The sequence below is a fragment of the Mus caroli genome, unplaced genomic scaffold (genome assembly GCF_978045245.1).
Source record: "Mus caroli unplaced genomic scaffold, Mus_caroli_1 scaffold_13, whole genome shotgun sequence".
In the NCBI taxonomy this organism is placed as follows: domain Eukaryota; kingdom Metazoa; phylum Chordata; class Mammalia; order Rodentia; family Muridae; genus Mus; species Mus caroli.
Genome location: NW_028227268.1, coordinates 71,331,082 through 71,351,004, shown reverse-complemented (window position 1 = coordinate 71,351,004; position 19,923 = coordinate 71,331,082). Strand labels below are relative to the sequence as shown.

The 19,923-nt window shown below is 44.6% G+C and overlaps 1 protein-coding gene across 2 annotated transcripts in view; it reads right to left on the bottom strand.

The window, feature by feature from the left end:
• The window catches only part of Sec24a (SEC24 homolog A, COPII component), a 65,761-nt gene extending 52,577 nt beyond the window's left edge, over window positions 1-13,184 (bottom strand). For both annotated transcript variants that reach the window (XM_021175566.3, XM_021175567.3), the window contains exon 1: window positions 12,094-13,184. In XM_021175566.3, the coding sequence (XP_021031225.1) occupies window positions 12,094-12,190 (97 nt within the window). In that variant the 5' untranslated portion in view covers window positions 12,191-13,184. The remainder of the gene's footprint in view (window positions 1-12,093) is intronic.
• Between the last annotated feature and the right edge of the window lie 6,739 nt (window positions 13,185-19,923).

The window sequence follows — 19,923 nt, the reverse complement described above, 5'->3', positions numbered from 1 at the left end:
TATACATATAAATAAATATAAATCTAAAATCAGACATTTATTCAACATAATAGCCACTGGAGAATGAGAAATGAAACTAAAACAGTAAAAGAAACACAGACCAGCCAGGATGGCTAAAACAAAAAAAGAGGTGCAGTAACAGGTCAGCATGCTTGTGGGAATACTAACTCATGCAGCCACCATCCCTGCTGTCTACACTTTCAAAGTTATCGTACGGTCTTGCCATCCCTTAGACTGCAGTCACTTTACACAGAGGTTCAGAGCAGCATTACTTACATCTGTGTAAGTATCTGTGGTACTGCCATGCTCCCTCACATTATAATAATGGACTGAGCATCTAAGACTGTAGCAGAGTCCCTAATTAAACGCTTCCTTGGTCATGGTATCTCTTCAGAACAATAGAACAATGACTAAGACAGAGGTTGGTATCAGAGATTGGGGTATTGCTGTGCCAGCAATACTACCACGCTGTTTGTTGGAGGAATCTGGAAGACTTTGGGATTTAAATTAGAAAGCAGTCGGATACATTAAGTAGGGCTTAATGGGTCATCCTAACAGGAGCATGAAGGACTGTGGGGGTCCGGTTCAAGAAATTTCAGAGAGGAAGAATAGTAGTAAATAGCACTCGGAGGACTGATGCTTTTAATTCCGGAGACCATTCTTGTGATATTCTGACAAAGAATGTGGCTGCGTTTTGTCCTTTTTCTATACATCTCCCTGATCTATAGAGTGAAAAGGAGCAGGCAAGGCAAGAAGAAATACAAACTCTTCATTCAGTGTGAGGAGAAGAGGAGCTCCATGAAGTGTCATGGAGCTGAGTTCAATGCTCCAGGAGATGAACAGTTTAAAGAAAAGCCAGAGGCTGGATGGAATAAAGGGAGTGGTGACCTCGCTTCCAGTTGGTGATTTTGTGGATTTAAAGAAAAGCTTAAGCAGTGGAGGAAACCACCTACAAATGAAAACTGGTGCAGATATAATAATTCAAGAGGGGGCCAAGCACCATCAAGCAGCTAAACTTGGGCAGCTTTGGTCATACGGTTCTGGCTTTAGAGTCAACGATACGAGAAAGGGGTTGTGGAATCTCCCTCTATGGCTACGGAAAGTCACTGAGGCCTGGAGTGTATCAGGAGTGTCCCTGTGCATGGAGGCCTAGAGAGACCACTGTATGAGACTGTGAAGATGAAACCTGGATTTCACTGCAGACTCCAAGAAAATGGGGATGCTAGATTTGTTTAATACTTGGCAAGGAGAACTGAAGATCAGATGTGGAACCAGCCCAAGTGAGAGAAGTGTGTTGAACAAAGCTGAAAGGAGTTAGAGATCTGAAGAGCATTTTGATATCAGACATAGAGATGCAGATTTTCAAGTTTGCTCTACTGGTTTTAGTCTTGCTTTGTCCCATATTTCCTCACTATGTTACTGTACACTGTGTAGAGATTATGCTTGTATTATACAAATGCTGATTTCTATGCCCCTGTATCTGGCTGCAATCCAGACATGACATTTTAATGCTTATTCTAAATATCTCTTGACTCAATGTTATATAAACATTTATTCTCAGACATGTCAATAAAAGCTGATCAGCCAAAGTCTGAGCAGAGAATAGGACTGGACTTCTGATCCCAGCCGGGGGAGGGGGCTGGGGGTGGGGGAGGGAGGATTCTCCATGAACAAAGGGTCAAGGAGACATCATGAGAACACACCTGGAGCAGAGAGAGCTAGACCAATGCTAAGATGCAAGAATCTCAGGGACTGGGAGGTAGCCAGATTAGTTTAGAGGATTAAAATACATTAATACTGTTCAGCTATTGTGCTGTATGTAAGGCTTGAGTAAATAAGTCTTATAGTGTTTGTCTCATTTATTTGGAAGCTAGTTGGAATAAAAACCTATCACCTTTTAAATTACACTAACACTTCCTTCCTCCCTTTTGGAATGGTAATGTGTCGCTGTATGTTGGAAGTATTTAATCTGCTTTTTTTCTTTTGATTTTATAGAGAATCCCATGGATCTCAGAAGAGACTTTGAACTTTGGCCTTTGGGGGGAGGGGTGTCAAGACAGGGTTTCTCTGTGAAGCCCTGGTTGTCCTAGAACTCAGAGATTCACCTGCCTCTGTCTCCCCAGAGCTGGGATTAAAGACATGTACCCTGGCTAAACTCTGGACTTTTAAAACTCCTGAAGCAGAGCACATAGGGACTTCTGAAGTTGTACTAATGCATTTTGCATTATAATATGGCTATAAACTCATGGTGGCAGGGAGTGGAATATGGTAGTTTGAATAAGAATGTCCCCATATGCTCATATATCTGAATGCTTAGTTATTAGGGATCGGCACTATCTTAGAAGGATTAAGAGGTGTGGCTTTGTTAGAGTAGGTGTGGCCTTGTTCGAGGAAGTATGTCCCTGGGGATGGACTTTGAGATTTCAAAAACCCATGCCAGCCCAGCTTTCTCTCTTCCTGTGGCCTGAAGATCAGGATGTAGCTCTCAGACACTGTTCCAGTGCCATGTGTGTCATCATGCATCTTACCATGAAAATGACTAAGCCTCTGAAACTAAGCAAGCCCCCAATCAAATGCTTCCCTTTTAAAGAGTTGCCTTGGTTGTGGTGTCTCTTTACAGCAATAGAACAGTGACTAATATCTCCAAAATGGGGACAATCACCCCATTAACAGACGAAGGACAACCCAGTAGGATATATCTATCTATACAATGGGATATGATTTAGTCATAAAAATAAGTGCTGCTAACATGTTATAAATGTTATAAGCCGCCGGGCGTGGTGGCGCACGCCTTTAGTCCCAGTACTCGGGAGGCAGAGGCAGGCGGATTTCTGAGTTCGAGGCCAGCCTGGTCCATAAAGTGAGTTCCAGGACAGCCAGGGCTATACAGAGAAACCCTGTCTCAAAAAAAAAAAAAATGTTATAAGCCTTAAAAGTATTACTGTATGTTGGGACTAGAGCACAGCATCTGTCTACTATGTATAAGGCACTGAGCTCACGTCCCAACACCACCACCACCACTACCCCTGCCCCCTCACACACACACAGAGAAAAGCCAGACACAGGAGGCTCTAATTATACATGCATTGTATAATTAACCTATATACAATGTCAGAATAAGAAAACCCATACCCAAAGGCTGATTCATGGTTGGGCACTATAGTGACTGCTAAGGGGTTTGCCTTGTCTTTGGAAGTAGTACTATTCTGAAATTTGGGTACTGAGATGGCTCATTGGGTAAAAGCATTTGCCATGCAAGCTTAGAAGAGAGCCAACTCTCCAAAGATACCCTCTGACCCCCACATCTGTGCACCATAGCGCCTGTACATGTCACCCAGCACATTACACACACCGAAGGAAGGAAGAAAGGAAGGAAGGAAGGGAGGAAGAAAAGAACAAAGAAAAAAGAAAAGAAAAGAAAAGAAAAGAAAAGAAAAGAAAAGAAAAGAAAAGAAAAGAAAAGAAAAGAAAAAGAGGGTCTGGAGCGATGGCTCAGCGGTTAAGAGCACTGAGTGCTCTTCCAGAGGTCCTGAATTCAATTCCCAGCAACCACATGGTGGCTCACAACCATCTGTAATGGGATCTGATGTCCTCTTCTGGTGTGTCTGGAGAGTGACAGTAGACTCACATACATAATAAACAAACAAACAAACAAATATTAAAAAGAAGAAAAAGAAAGGAAGGAAGAATTATTGTTTTCTTTAAGTCTGCATGCCAATGCCAGATGTGGTAGCTCATGCCCATAATCTCAGAATTCTAAAGATGGAGGCACAGAGATCTCTATGACCAGAGTATGAGGCCAGCCTGGGTGGCAGAGACCCTGTCTCAAAAAAAGGAGGTGTGGGGGCCCCCATACTACACACCTGGTCACTGACATAAAACTATCCCATCCTGGGACAGGTGTGGTGGCGCACACCTTTAATCCCAGCACTCGGGAGGCAGAGGCAGGTGGATTTCTGAGTTCGAGGCCAGCCTGGTCTACAAAGTGAGTTCCAGGACAGTCAAAGCTACACAGAGAAACCCTGTCTCAACAAAACAAAACAAAACAAAAGTATCCCATCCTGTATACATGATGACCTTCCAGGTTGCTGAAGAGAGAGTGGTCTAAGAGGGGTCCCCACACTTGCTTACTCTTATGAATCTAGCTGCTCATATAAACTTTCTAATGTTCATTATAAATGTTTCCTCAAGTTCTGTGAGCTGTCTACCAAATTTCTGCATCCAAGCAGGAGGGTCATGGGATTCACTGATATAGCCAATCAGAAGCACAAGTCAGAAACCTTGACTTGGTACCGGCAACTTATGGGACAGAATCCTTACATGACCTGAAGGTTCTGGTGTATTTCTGGATGGATGGGGTCACAACTGAATAGGATAGTCTGAGTTGTAGTTGTGACCATTAGAGAACTGCATGTGCTCACACCCCAGCGTGGTCACAAGAGGGTTCTCTGTTGTGTGAGGGAAAGCAGAGAGAAGCGACACTGATTGTTCCTTTATTCCTGACCTCTTCCTAGTCCAACAGTAAGTGTCCTCCAGGAAGCAGTGCCCCTCCCAACAGTAAGTGTCCTCCAGGAAGCAGTGCCCCTCCCAACAGTAAGTGTCCTCCAGGAAGCAGTGCCCCTCCCAACAGTAAGTGTCCTCCAGGAAGCAGTGCCCCTCCCAACAGTAAGTGTCCTCCAGGAAGCAGTGCCCCTCTCGCCCCACCAACCTCACAGGTGCTTAGAAACACCTGCAGTAACATTCCATCCACACAACATTCCCTTCACACCAATTCCTTGCTCATTGTTTCTGCATTCCATTATCTTAAAGCAACTGGGGGGAGGGGCAGCTATTTCTTAAAGTCATTTGTTTCCCCTTATTGTCCATCTCCTCATTCTGCCAGTAAGACTGCATTAAAAACCCTAAATAAATACTAGGCGTGGTAATGTACACCTTTTATCCAGTGCTAGGGAGGCAGAGGCAGGTGTATCTCAGAACTGGAGGCTAGCCTGATTTACATAGTAAGTTCTAAGACAGCCAGAGTTACATAAAGAGACATTGTCTCAAAAACTAAATCAAACCAAAAATAATAAATACCCAAATACTTTTTTCCCAGTTTTTGTTTTTTAAAGATTTCTTATTGCTTTTAATTATGCATATGTTATCTGTATGTGTATGGAATGCAGGTGCCCACCGAGGTGGTGGGTCCTCTTGGATGTGAGTTACAGGTGGTTGTGAGCTGCTTCGTATGAGTGCTGGGAATAGAACTTGGATCCTCTGATCAGAGCAAAAGTACTTTTAACTACTGAGCCCTCTCTGTGGCCCCACCGGATTGGGGTGTTTGTCTTTCTTGTTCTCTTCAAAAGAGGGTCTCCTATGCCCTAGCTGGTCTTGAATTCATTATGTAGGAGAGGCTGGCCTTGAACTCCTTGATCCTCTGCCTCTGCCCGCCAAGAGCTGGGATGCACATATTTTGACTTTATTAACCAGGTAGTACAGTATGGGGAACACGTGAAAACAGGCTTTCTTAGGGTTTCTATTGCTGTGCAGAGGCATCATGAGCAAGGCAAACATTGAATTGGGCCTGGCTTACAGTTTCAGAGGTTCAGTCCATTATTACCAATGATGGGAAGCATGGCAGCAAGCAGACAGATACTGGAGGAGCTGGAGAAGCTGGACTCCTACACCCTGATCAGAAGGCAGGCAAGAGGACTGTCTTCTGCAGGCAGGCAGGAGGGGAGGGTCTCTTCTGCACTGAGTGGAGCCTGACCATAGGAGTCCTCAAAGCCCATTTACACAGTGACATACTTCCTCCAATAAGGCCACAACTCCTAATAGTGGACCAAGCATATTCAAACCATCACACTCTTATAACAGAAAACATTGAATTGTGGCTGGCTTACAGGTTCAGAGGTTTAGTCTATAATTATGGCAGGAAGCATGGAGACATCTCAGCCAGACCTGTCAATAGAAAAGGAACCAAGAGGGGGCTGCCCGGTGAGATGGCTCAGCAGGTAAGAGCACCCGACTGCTCTTCCAAAGGTCCTTAGTTCAAATCCCAGCAACCACATGGTGGCTCACAACCATCCATAACAAGCTCTGACTCCGGAGCTCTTCTGGTGTGTCTGAAGACAGCTACAGTGTACTTACATATAATAAATAAATGTTTAAAAAAAAAAGAAAAGAAAAGGAACCAAGAATTCTACACATGGATCCACAGGGAGCAAGAAGAGAGAGGCTCACTGGGCCTAGTTTAAATATCCGAAACCTCAAAGCCCACCCCTGTTAACACGCTTCCTCCAACAAGGCCAAAACCACTCCAACAAGGCCACCCTCCTAATAGTGCCACACTCTATGAGCCTACGGGGAACATTTTCACTTAAACCACCACAGAGGTCAAATTAGATGAAGAAGTAAAGCGAAAGAGGGTCAATTCAGTGCAGAAAAGTGCTTCACACCACCAGCAGCTTCCTCATCAACGAAGAACCTGCAATGAGGGTACAGATTTAGACCCAGGACTAACCTTAGTAAATGCCTATTCTACAGGATTCAATAGAAGCCAGGCTAGGTAACTCACACATGTAATCCCAGTACTTCAGAGGCAAATACCAGAGGACCATTATGAGTTGGAGGCTTGCCTGAGCTACAATGGGAAGACACTACTTCACTTCTCCCAACTGACCAAAAATAAGTAAATAACTCACTCAACAGAATCCTAGCACCTGAAAGAGCATATGCCTCGTGTACTGATAGTTCACACAGATTTTGTAATGGACTTTAGAAACTACTGGTATGACCTGGATATAATGGCGTACACTTGTAACTCAAAACATCTTGATGGCAGAGGCAGGAGGATTTCATCAAGTTCAAGAAAGGCCAGCCTGTTCTAGATAAGAGTGGTATAGGCCAATCATGTCTACGCAGTAAGAATCTGTTCTAAAGCCGGGCGTGGTGGCTCACGCCTTTGATCCCAGCACTCGGGAGGCAGAGGCAGACGGATTTTTGAGTTCGAGGCCAGCATGGTCTACAGAGTGAGTTCCAAGACAGCCAGGGCTATACAGAGAAACCCTGCTCTCTCAGATGACTGGAGTTCAGCTCCCAGCACCCACGTCATGTGACACAACTCCATGTAACTCCAGCTCCAGGGAATTAGACACCCTCTTCTGGCCTCTGATGGTGAGCGCACACACAAGACACACTCAAAGACACACAGACACACACACACAGGGTGGAGGTGGGTTGAAGCTGTAGCTCAGCAATGAAGTGATTTGTAGCTAGCATGGTGAGCTCAGGTTTGCTCCTCAGCACCACAAAACAAAACAGGAACAAAAGGAGGAACTCGGGATCTACAGGACTTTGATGAACAGTTCAAGATCTGGCTCAGTGGTGGAGTGTTTGCCTCCCAAGCATAAGCGCCTGTTAGATGCATACAAACAGAGGAAAGAGAGGACTGACAGAGAATAACAATAAAAGCAAAGTCCATGCTGGAATAGGAGCAGAATACTAATGAAAAAAGAAAGAAAGAAAGAAAGAAAGAAAGAAAGAAAGAAAGAAAGAAAGAAAGAAAGAAAGAGAAAGAGAGAGAGAGAAAGAAAGAAAGAGAGAAATAATGAGAAAGGAAGAAAATTAGTCAGTTACCCTTTACTTAAAACTCAGATTAGAGAGAAAAAAAACAGGGAAATAAAGCAAGAAGTAGTCTTAAAAATTGTCAGCAACTATTTGTTGTAGTTATAAAGGAAGCAAATATAAGGCCCTGATCCCCGGGTCTCACACTAGTTCAAGGATCTGGGTCCTGGGATCAGAAGAGTAGGTAAGTTATTGGATGATATTCCCAGTGCCACTGGCTAGTGCCTGAGAGCACTGCCACAGAACAGTGAGCACTAGGTCCTGCTACGATGTCTCTCCAGAGCCCTCCCTCTATCAGCAGACACAGAAGAAGCAGTTCAATAGTTACTACATGCAAGTGTTACACTCTTGTGGCTTCTGCAGTGCAGGGCACTGAACCTAAAGTCTTGTACATGCTAAAGAGGTGCTTTACTCTGCGTGTTATCTCTGGCCTACAATGTGATAAGTGCTTATAGAGGTACAGAGATGGCTTTGGGAGCTGAGTTACTGCCCATTCTGAAAACAATGGAGCTCAGCCACAATAACCAGTGGAAGAGACAAGACATCTCCTTTAGTCACAGCCTGTTTCATGACGAAAGCCATTAAGAGAACTTGCTGCTCTTCCAGATGACCAAATTCAGTGGCAAGCACCCATATCAAGTGGCTCACAACTGCCAACTGCCTGTAACTCCAGCTCCAGGGGATCTAATGCTCCTTTTTACTTTCTGAGGGCACCTTCACATTTGTGGCATATATATATATATATATATATATATATATATATATATATATATATATGGGGTATAGATATGTATATCACACACACATACAGAAACATGAATTTATGAACACACACAAATATTTTTTAAGTTGAAAATGGGGGCTAGAAAAATGGCTCAGAAGTTAAGAGCAGGTATTGCTCTTTCAGGGGACCCAACTCCCACCATACACACATACACAGCACACACAGCGTGCACACACACATAAGATTTAAAATAAATAAATTGAACTATAAGTTGAAAATGTGCTCTAATCTTACTATAAATAAATCAATATATATTCATTGAAATGAACAGCAAAACACCTAACTCTAAAACTTTTGTTCAACAAAACTGTGATTAAAAAAAAAGTATAGGTATTTTTTGTGTGTATACATATTGCACTACAGGCCTACCTGGTGCTCACAGAGGCCAGAAGAGAGTGATGGGTCCCTACCCTGGAACTGAAGTTAGAAACGGTTCTATGGAAGCTACTATGTGGGTGCTGAGATTTGAACTCTGGTCCTCTGCAACAGCAGCAGGTGCTCTTAACCACTGATTCATCTCTTCAACCCCCAAATTAGTGACTCTTCAATGTGCTAGACACTGTGAGGGGCTCTAAGTTACAGGGCTTACAGGCCGAGGGACGTCAGACATTATTTCATAAAATTAAGAGTCTATCAGGGGAAAGGGAAAGAATACTATCTCTCTCAGCTTTAGTTCTATATGTAAAAGGTAACTATTACATAAATCTTACAAAGAAATCATGTTAACAAAGCTTCAGTCTCTAACTGTCTTGGCAAGTTGGTTCAAACAGCCAGCAAAGGATGTACACAGTGACGGAGCCCTTATCTCCTTTACCCTGACCATGGCAGTCAGGATTGAGGCTTCACTATCGATTTTTTGCAATGGAAATATGTATAAACAAATCATTATTAAAAACATTTCTAGATAATACAGATTATAATACAACATAATAATAATCACAGAGCAAAATGACTTAGTGTCAGAATTACAGCAAAAAAAGCAATTTACAGAAAATAAAAATAGCCATTCTTGCTGTGTTTTGGTTAAATCTAAAGGATATCTTAAGATATAACTACTGTAACATGTTAACTTATACATGTACATTAAACCACCATCTTAAGATTTTTTTCAAATATAACTACCAGGCGTGCTCTGAGTTCAAGGCTAGCCTGGTATAAAAAGCCAGTTCCAGGGGACAGCTAGGGCTACAGAGAAACCCTGTCTCAAACAGAACAAAACCCAAACAGAATGTGTAAGCAGCAATTACTGACTTGCATGAGTTTAGCAAGCATAGATTGCAGCATGCGACTGTTCTCCATTTCACCTTCAGAGCCTACATTCGGTACCACAACCCTATTCTCAGAATTAAAGATGAACAAACAACCACTTAACCCAGGAGATCAGCCACTGACTGACAACACTTCCACTAAAAACACACTTCACAAATGGGCACCCTTCCATCCCAGTGCTCAGCAGATAGAGGTGGAAACTCTGAGCATCTGAGGCCAGCTTGGCCTCCACAGTGAGTTCCTCCAGGCCAACCCCAATGGCTTCATAGTGAGAGCCTGTCACACTCACACACTCACACACACACACACACACACACACACACACACACAAAGCTATTAGAAGAGATTGAGGTGAGCTTCTTCTGATGGCACAAGTCTCTAATGCCAGCACTTGGAAAGCAGAGGCAGGTGAATCTCTTGAGTTTAGGCCAGCCTGATCTACATAGGAAGTTTCAGGCCAGCCAGGGCTATAAAGTAAGATCTTAATTCAAAACAAAACCACAAAAAAACTTTAAAAATGGTTATTACAGTCAAGCAGTGGTGGCACACACCTTTAATCTCACCACTTGGGAGGCAGAGGCAGGTGAATATCTGAGTTCCAGGACAGCCTAGTCTACAGCCAAGGCTGCTACACAGAGAAACCCCACTTCAATAAAACAAAAATAATAAAGAAGGTTATTATAAAAGGCCGAGGAGGAAGGGGAAGGCATAAATTATGCAATTATCTGATAACCTCAAAAGTAAAAATAAAATAAAATAGAATAAAAAAAATCACCCTAACAATCAAGAACAACAAAAATAAAAAAAGGCAAAAGTGTCAACTCAAGCTCTTTATTCTTACAGTCTTATCTCTACTCCTTCTATTGGAGTTTTTAACAATTGCTACCATCCTGAACCACAATTCCATATCTGAATTCCCAAATGGCTCTAAACAACCCAGACAGGGGCGCACTCTTATGCCCAAGGTCAGAACATAGATGTGCAACAGGTGCATGTTTGGCTTTGACCAAATTAACAAAGTAAGTGGGCTATGGAAATTCCAGCTCTGCAATGCAAGCACTAGAGCAGCTGAGACAGGAGGATTGCCACAAGTTTCAAGCCAACTGGAGATAAGATCGAGACAGTGTCAATAAATAAATAAACAAACAGCTAGCTAGCAATGGAATATCTCCAACAGAGCCTAACATACTGATTCAATTCCTGCAAAAACATTTCAAAATCCTCACCGCTCTCCTTGCATGTAAGCTTAGGGCACATTTACAGGATTTGTGATTTAAGTGCAATTCGTAAGCAAAACCCACACAGGCGACATCTTCGGTTGTTTTCACCTTGAAGTGAATGATTGCATCTTCTCGGCAAATGTCAGTGTCACAGAAGAAAATGTAGCTTACATAATCTCTTACTATAAACTTAAGAAACAATTCAAGTTAAAAACCTGTCAGTGATTCTCAGCTTCTCGTGCCCTGCCCACAGAGCTGCCTACCCACAGACATTTTCAAGTCTTACAAAGAACCCTCTTTGTAAAGAAAACAGTACTCTTCTCTAAATACATTGTAACCAGCAATTTTAGTCACTGGCTATTTTCTCCAACTTCAAATGGGCACAGTAAGTACTTTAGTATTATTCTGCCTGTCTTCTTCGCATAAAGCAAAGATTTGTAGGCTAATTTGTAAGTAGGCAGAAAATGAGTCTTTATTATATCAATTAAAATAAGCTTAGCAAATCACGCTGTAGGAAGGCTTCAGGAATCCTAGAAGAGGTATCCAATTATAAGATATTCTCCCGCCAAATGATAAATTATAGTGCCAGATGTACGCTCTCTAGGGTTCAGAGAGTTGTGACTTACATTCTAAATGAAGAGGAGGTCCCTAGAAACGAAGCCCTAGCCACTCATCTATTTGGTTCTTCCACAACTGAAAAACTAAACAGGAGGCCCAAGGACAGTCGTAGGAAGAAGATCCTTGAAGAAAGATCCCTGCAGAGATGAGCAAGTCCTAAAGGGATCTGCCAAAGACGGAGTCATTCATTCATCTCTGCAAATTCGTATTAATAAGCACTGACCCGCCACCCCCCTGCACTTCGAGCCTGCAGACCCGAGATGAACCCTGCCCTCCAGGACACAGGACTGAGGTGGCGCAGAGCGTGATGACACCCAGACACTATGACCTCCATAAGGCAGTTCTGGGAACTGATTTCGTCTACGATTCTTGTTCACCTCTTGTTTATCTCAGACGTTGCATACTGCAGGTGCTTACTGTTTGCAGGCTGAACCTATAAATACACATGAAACTGTCCCACCAGCGTGGATCTGCAGGTGCATGTCCACCGCGGCTCACGGGGCCAGGCCATCATCCGCCACTCCCCGCGGTAGACCTGGCTGGGACTTGTCCCCGGCCCAAGCCTTGCCGTCCTCCCCGCCCCCGTGCGGCACTCACCGTTGGTGTAGGGAGACCCCGAGGCTGAGGCGGCTCCGTTCTGGGCCTGGAGGCTAGCTGCGGCACCGCGGGCAGCGGGGATCCGGGGCTGGGCCATGGCGCCCGGGGATCTCAGGGTAAGACGGAGCCGTCGGGGTCGACCGCAGCGCCCAGCCTAAAAAAGAGCTCCAACAGGAAAACCGAGGGCAGGGGATCTGGAGGCCGGAGAAGCGGAACACGCGGGGGTGGCACGTCAAAGTCGAGGCATGGCGTGTGGGTGTCTTCTGCCCGCCGGCGGCCACGACCCGGCCAGGGCGCGGAGAGGCTCAGGAGTCAGGCCGGCGGGGCTGGGAACGCCGGGCTCGGAGGCGGCAGCCGAACCCGGAGAGGAGGGAGGCCCTGGGCGGAGCCGCCGGCCGCGCAGGCACAGTGGGGACACGTGGCACTTCCGGTTCCGGCTGGAGGCTGCGGCCGTGCTCTCTGTCCCCGGGGAGCTGCCCCGAGGGCACCTGACAGTCCCGTGTCCCGGCCCGGAGGACCGTGCACGGACTCGCCTGCCACGTCACGGACTCCCGCGGCCCGCCGGAAGTAGCCTGTGTCACCACTGCGAAAATCCCCGGCGTGGAGAACGTCACCTTGCTGACAGTCCCAGGGGTGGTGCGGACTTTTAGAATCGATTGGGTGGGACGGGAGAGACCCGGCTCCTCTTCCGGGATTCTCTGAGGATTACCTGAGACGACCGATGTCCTCGGCTACCGCTGGTGGCCCAGCCGATGCTATGCCAGGTGTAGAGTGCAAGAGAATTTTAAAAAGAGGTGTTCAATTACCTGTGTTTGTCAAAGTGTCATGGGCCGGACATGGCGGCAATCAGGAGGTCGAGGCAGAAGTGTTCTAAGTTCGAAGGCGGCCTAGTCAGGTCAGCCAGGGCTGGAGTGAAGATGCTGGGTCAAGGTTAAAATGTCTGATGACGCTAAGGAGGAAGCTCTTCTTTTCAACTGGAGGATTAAGATTAATTTTGACGTTAGCCTGTCCGTAGCATAGTCACTCCGAAGTACATCCACCACACATGGATCGGGAATCCATCCCTCTCCTATCCCAGTGTTGACAATGGAGTCCAATGTCCTAGGGAAGCCCTTAATTTACCACTGAGCTACGCAACTTCTATAATAACAAGTATTTAGTTAATACTGAGGCTCCGAGCCAGGAGTGGTGGCGCACGCCTTTAATCTCAGCACTGGGGAGGCAGAGGCAGGCAGATTTCTGAGTTCAAGGCCAGCCTGGTCCACCGAGTGAGTTCCAGGATAGCCAGGGCTAATCAGAGAAACCCTGTCCCGAAAAAACAAAAAAACAAAAAAAAAAAAACGAGGCCCCGGATTAAATAACATATTTAAAATGGTAATTGTAATGGTATTATACTCCTGTAGTTCTGGATACAGAAAAGTGAGGCAGGAAGATCTTGAATTCAAGACCAGCCTGAGCAATTTACCAGGACTCAGTTTCTTTAAAAGGGGTTAGATATGTAGGTTACTCATAAAGAGTTTCCCTAACCTTGTAGGAAGAAGCCCTGAGTTCAAAAAATTAAAGGCAGTTTACGTTACGGGAGTTTCCATTAAGGTGAATAATTCAAATGTCCTTTCTGGGCAAGTAGTTTGTGGGTTGCTTTTATTTTTACCCCCAAACAGACTTTCTGACCTTTAAGACCAAAGAGAAGTAGAAACTGGTTGGTTATGCAACATACTTAGTGATATCAGTGTGATCTTAGCTACTTTGGTTTTACCTGCTCCAAGCAGATGACAAAGTCCTTCACAGATGTGTGCTGCTGATTGAAACGTATTATGCCCTGAGTTTCACAACCTTGGGCGGAAGTACATCTTACCTAACTCATTTACTATCTAATGCTGGCTACGAAGTATTACAGAAAAAGAACACAATCTAAAACTACTGTCAGACCCAAGAAGCAAGCAGTAACCACATATACAAATTTATCCTAACCTTGATTTCATTAATAGTTACCTCAAAACCATACTAAAATATATTTGCTCTGAGTGGAATTCAACAATTAAAAAAAAAAGATTGTTTTATTGTTTTAAAGTTTGTTTTCTGTATGTATGGGTACCTACATAGAATTATTTACACACTGGTCGATGGTGGCCCACGCCTTTAATCCCAGCATTCGGGAGGCAGAGACAGGTGGATTTCTGAGTTTGAGGCCAGGCTGGTCTACAGAGTGAGTTCCAGGACAGCCAGGGCTACACAGAGAAACCCTGTCTTGAAAAACCAAAAAAAAAAAAGAAGAAAGAAAAAGAAAATGTGCACCATGTGTATGCAGTGCCCACAGAGACCAGAAGGGGGCACTGCATCCCCCAGCATTGGAGTTGACAGTTGTGACCGCCATGATGTGAGTGATAGCAAAGGAACCCTAGTCCCCTGGGAGCACAGCCGGTGCTCTTCACTCCTGGCCATCTCTCCACGCCCCCACTCCTTATTCCAAGATCCAGGCAGGCTTCTTTAGGATGAAGAGGAAACTCTTTGGTTTGTTTTGCTTTGTGTTTTAGAGACAGTTTCTCATCTTGGTACTGCCTTGTAGACCAGGTTGGCCTCGAACTCATAGAGATCTACCTGCCTCTGCCTCCTGAGTGCTAGGATTAAAGGCACGTGCCACTACTCCTGGCTGAAGATGACTTTTAATCAAACATTCACTTAAGAACATCTATGATAAAAATCTCAAGCCACATACCTAAAAGCAGTAAAACAAAGCAATAACAACAAAAACCAGGGAGCTGGAGAGATGGCTCAGTGATTAGGAGCACAGACTGCTCTTCCAGAGGTCCTGAGTTCAGTTCCCAGCAACCACATGGGGGCTCACAGCCATCTGTAATGGGATCCGATGCCCTCTTCTGGTGTGTCTGAGGCAGCTACTCACATAAAATAAATCTTTCAAAACAAAACAAAACAACCCCCCCCAAAAAACAACAAAAATCTAAGCCTCACTTTAAAGAGAAAATAGAACTCAGAAACTGCCTAAGTTTTGTGAGGTCAGAAAAAAAAAAAATTGGTCTCTCTTCAAAGAGGTAAATGCTTAAGGCATAGTTTCCAACTTCCCGTGGTTTAATCTTCTCTTTATATTCAACTCCTTTGGAATTATCTCAGTTTGTTGCCCTTGGCACAGTGATTTGATTTGGTTAAATCAATCTTCCTTTGAACTTTGTCCCATTTAAGCAATATCTTTGTGCTCAGGATTTTAAAAGTAAATAACCTGATTGATTAAATCAGTTAAATAGCTATAAATAGTTGACTAATAAGTAAACTATTTTGTTCCACTCCTAAATTTCTTTGTTGCTATTATTAACACCCAAACTATGGTTGTGTTTCTGAATGTTTTACCTTCCAATTAGTCAACTTTAAGATCTCGAGGAGAGGCCAGGCGTGGTAGTGCATACCTGTAACCCAGCACTTGGGAGTGAGAGGCAGGTAGATCTCTATGAGTTTGAGGCCAGCCTGGTCTACATATCTGGAACAGCTAGGGCTATGTAGAGAGCCTCTCTCTCCAACAACAACAAAAATTCATTCTGCTTATGGTTCAAACAGAACAATTCAGTTATAGATATTTGAACAACAGTTTCATTCTCTGAAACTTCCTTGCTCCAATTTAGGAACAGTTCCTTTGCCCTCATTTGCCTGTGCCAGGACACCTGCTTGTATGTGACATCAGCTGTTGTGAAGCACAGCATAGGTACGGCCATCATACAGCAGGCCGGGCTGCTTCCTTGCTCATGGGGGGGCTCCTTTATGGCACCCCTGTTCTCCTTACCCAGCATGTTGGGCTTGCAGCATCCTGCACAAGAACTACTGGAATGTTTCTTCTGGGTTCTTTCTCCCTAGCCTATCCTGTAAGTCCCCAGGTACAGACACTTCAGTACAGGTACTTCTGGCTCTCCAAAATGCATTGCCATTCCTCCTGCCTGCTCAGTCAACTTAAAATTCCTCTCATCTCCTGCTGAATAAAATCAGAAGCCCTGCCCACACTCTCAAAGCCCCTCACGACCCAGGTTTGCTGCCTCTGCCTTCACAGACAGCTAAGGCAGTGGTTCTCAGCCTTCTTCCTAATGCTGAAACCCTTCAACACAGTTCTTCATGTTGTGATCACCCCAACCACAAACTCATGTTCGCTGCTACTTCATAACTATAATTTTGCTACTGTTATGAGTCATAATGTAAATGTCTATGTTTTCTGATGGTCTTAGGTGACCCCTGTGAAGGGGGTTGTTAGACAACCTTCAGGTTGAGAACCACCAAGATAAGATGACTCATTGGAAAAAAATTCTAGTTGCTGGGAGAATAACTGATGGAGGGGTATAGCAATGGTTTCTAGAATTTTGGTTCCTTTAAAAACCACAGAAATATACTTTTGTTTTAATCCCAGGTGTGGTGGGTATGGGACTGCTTTGCAGCAGCTGACTGACTGATTTGCCTCATGCTCGAGCAGAGGCATGATTTACCCTCCGGCAGATAGTTTCTGGGATTGTGTGCCATTTGGAATTCTAGGAACTTTTTAAAGGTTATATAAGTGCTAGAGCCCTGATAGGTGTAGTTAGTGGTTGTTCATGGGGGTTGTTTGCAGTTTGTTAGTAGTGCTCAAAGAAGAAACAAAAAGAAATTAGATTCACAGGTCTCTCTCCCCCATCCTTCTTTTTCTCCTATCTACTGGTAGGGAGTGAAATGGGAGGTGGGCAGAGAACAGGTGGGGAAAAGAACTCACAAAGTAGCAAAGAGCAGCTACAGAGGAGAATGACTATTGCTGCATTTACTGGGGAGCAAAGATGACAGGACCTACAGTACATTGTGAAGAACACAGATGTGTGTTTGGTTTTTTTGTTTGTTTGTTTTTGGTTTTGGTTTTTCGAGACAGGGTTTCTCTGTGTAGCCCTGGCTGTCTTGGAACTCACTCTGTAGACCAGGCTGGCCTCGAACTCAGAAATCCGCCTGCCTCTGCCTCCCGAGTGCTGGGATTAACGGTGTGTGCCACCACACCCAGCGAGATGTGTATTTGTTAATCCCGGTTAAAACTTCAGACTTTGCTAGCTCTTTAACCTTACAAGGCATATTTCCTCATTCCTGACTCCCTGTTTCTCTCTCCCCATTGACCCAACCCAGGCCCTGGCTACCCCTCACCTGTCTCACTGCGTCTGCCTCTTGCCAAACTACTCTCAGCTTTCAGTCTGACTCAATATATCCTGTGTGCTGTGCCATGTGAAACCGCTCCAAACAGTTTTATGTTTTTCTTGTTTTAGTCAAAACCTCTAAAAGGTTTCTGGTGTTTTGAGACAGGGTCTTTCTGTTTGTTTGTTTTTTTTTTTTTTTTTTTTTCGAGACAGGGTTTCTCTGTATAGCCCTGGCTGTCCTGGAACTCACTTTGTAGACCAGGCTGGCCTCGAACTCAGAAATCCGCCTGCCTCTGCCTCCCGAGTGCTGGGATTAAAGGCGTGCGCCACCACGCCCTGCGACAGGGTCTTTCTAATCCTGGCTGTTCTGGAACTCACTCTGTAGATGAGGCTGGCCTTGAATTCAGAGACCCACATGCCTCTGACTCCCAAGTGCTGGAACTAAAGGCTTGTGCCATTATGCCTGACTAAAACTTCTAAGACTGAGATTTAAAGTTCTCCGTTGTCTTGGGGTAGTGGGTTGTTGTTTTGTTTTTTGGTTTTGGGTTTTTGTTTTGTTGTTATTGGTGTTTGTTTGGCTTGGTTTGGTTTTTTCAAGACAGGGTTTTTCTGTGTAGCCATGGCTGTCCTGGAACTCACTCTGTAAACCAGGCTGGCCTCAAATTCAGAAAGCCGCCTGCCCCTGCCTCCCAAGTGCTGAAATTGTCGGTGTGTACCACCACTGCCCAATACCTCAGGCTAGTGTGTAGTAGTAATGCTTCCCAATGCTGTCCCCATATTTACTGCTTTCTGTATGTTATTCTGTTATTCTGTCTGGTTTTACACAGAGTCTCATGTGGTCCTTGTGGGCTTCAGACTTGCTATGTATTCAAGTGAGGCCATCTTGGAACTCCTGACCTCCCCATGTCTGCCTCCCAGCTGAAATTACAGGGGTGCACCACCAGGTTTGCACTGGTTATTGTTTCTTCATAACACTGATTGCTTCTGAATATTAGTCCCAATTGTGCAGAAGCAGGAACTGAAAGCTGAAGTGACTAGTAACTCATGGGGACAGACCAAGTGTTATGGCTTCTTCTTCTTCTTCTTCTTCTTCTTCTTCTTCTTCTTCTTCTTCTTCTTCTTCTTCTTCTTCTTCTTCTTCTTCTTCTTCAGACAGGGTTTCTCTGTATAGCCCTGGCTGTCCTGGAACTCACTCTGTAGATCAGGCTGGCCTTGAACTCAGAAATCCATCTGCCTCTGCCTCCCAAGTGCTGGGATTAAAGACACGCGCAACCACTGCCTGATTTAAGTGTTGTATTTTACAACTCTACTCATGAAGTAAAAACTGGTAATATGGTAAGATTGAGATTCTTCAAAAAAAAATGATCTGAGTTTTTATTTTTCTGTTCTTCCATACTTTAAATAATAAACATGTCACCCTTTGTTCAGTGTGGTGCACTTGTGGAAGTCAGATGACAACTTTCCCAGGAGTTGATTCTGTTTATTCAGTTTGTGGGTTCCAGGGATTAAACTCCTAGTTGTCACTTGATGGCAGATGTAGAGTGGCTATGTAGAGAGACCCTTTCTCAAACAAGACAAACAGGACCCACTTTTTGTGTGTGGTACAGGGGACTGAACTCAGAGAATTTTATAAGCTAAGGCAGGCATTCTACCATTGAGCTCTATTTCCAGCCAGCCCCCTATAAAAGGTGTATTTAGGTGGAAATTAAGAAAGACAATATAGGCTTGAGCACGAGGGTTAAGAGCAAGGGATGTTCAGAGGACAAAAGAGACACGTCCAAGAGCAAGGTGTGGGCTTTCCAAAGAATTGCAGGAAGTAAAACATATCCTAGCATAAACTCAAGGGTCACTCAAAAGATGAAGTTTTAGGAAAGAGATGCCAAGTTGGACCTGGTGCTACTGAAGAGTAAAAAAAATAAAATAATGACTGCCCTGAGAACATAGGCCCCCGGCCAGATGGCCTAATTCCCCGGAACTTTTGGGAAAAACAACCACAAAATGTTTCAATGTCCCAGGTACCTTGAAGTAAATATCCGCCCCTAGACTTCCCCTATTTCCTCTTCCATCCTCCCCCTAGGTTCTGGTTTTTGCCTTTATAAGCCTGCTGGAAAATAGGGTTGGGGGAGGACTCCTCTACCCCTGCGTGGTGTATGGGTCTTGACCTCAGCATGTTGGTTTGTGTGCCATTAAAACCTCGTGTGTTTGCAGCAAGCTTGACTGTTGTGGCTTTCTGGGCTTGAGATCCCTGAGACTTGAGTGAGGGTCTCCCTTCGGGGGTCCTACACTACAAGGTTGCAATCCCAGTTTCTCAGAAGCAAGGGCAGGAAGATGATACATTCACGACTTGCCTGAGCAACTTTGTGAGATCCTGTTTCAAAATAAAAATAATTAAAGGGTGGCAAATGCGTTTTGGTGGTGGACTGCAACCCCCTATTACTGAGAGGGGCAAAAAGAAACAGCCTGGTGGTGACCCACACCTTTAATCCCAGCACTGGAGAGGCAGAGGCAGGTGATCTCTTAAGTTTGAGGCCGCCCGGTCTACGGAGTGAGTTCAAGGACAGCCAGGACTACACAAAGAAACGAAAAACCAAAAACCAAAAAAACAAACAAACAAAAAAACCCTCACATGCCTCTTGGGGTTGGGGTGAAGTGGTCCGGAGCACAGGGATTGGTGGCGAGACCGCAAGGA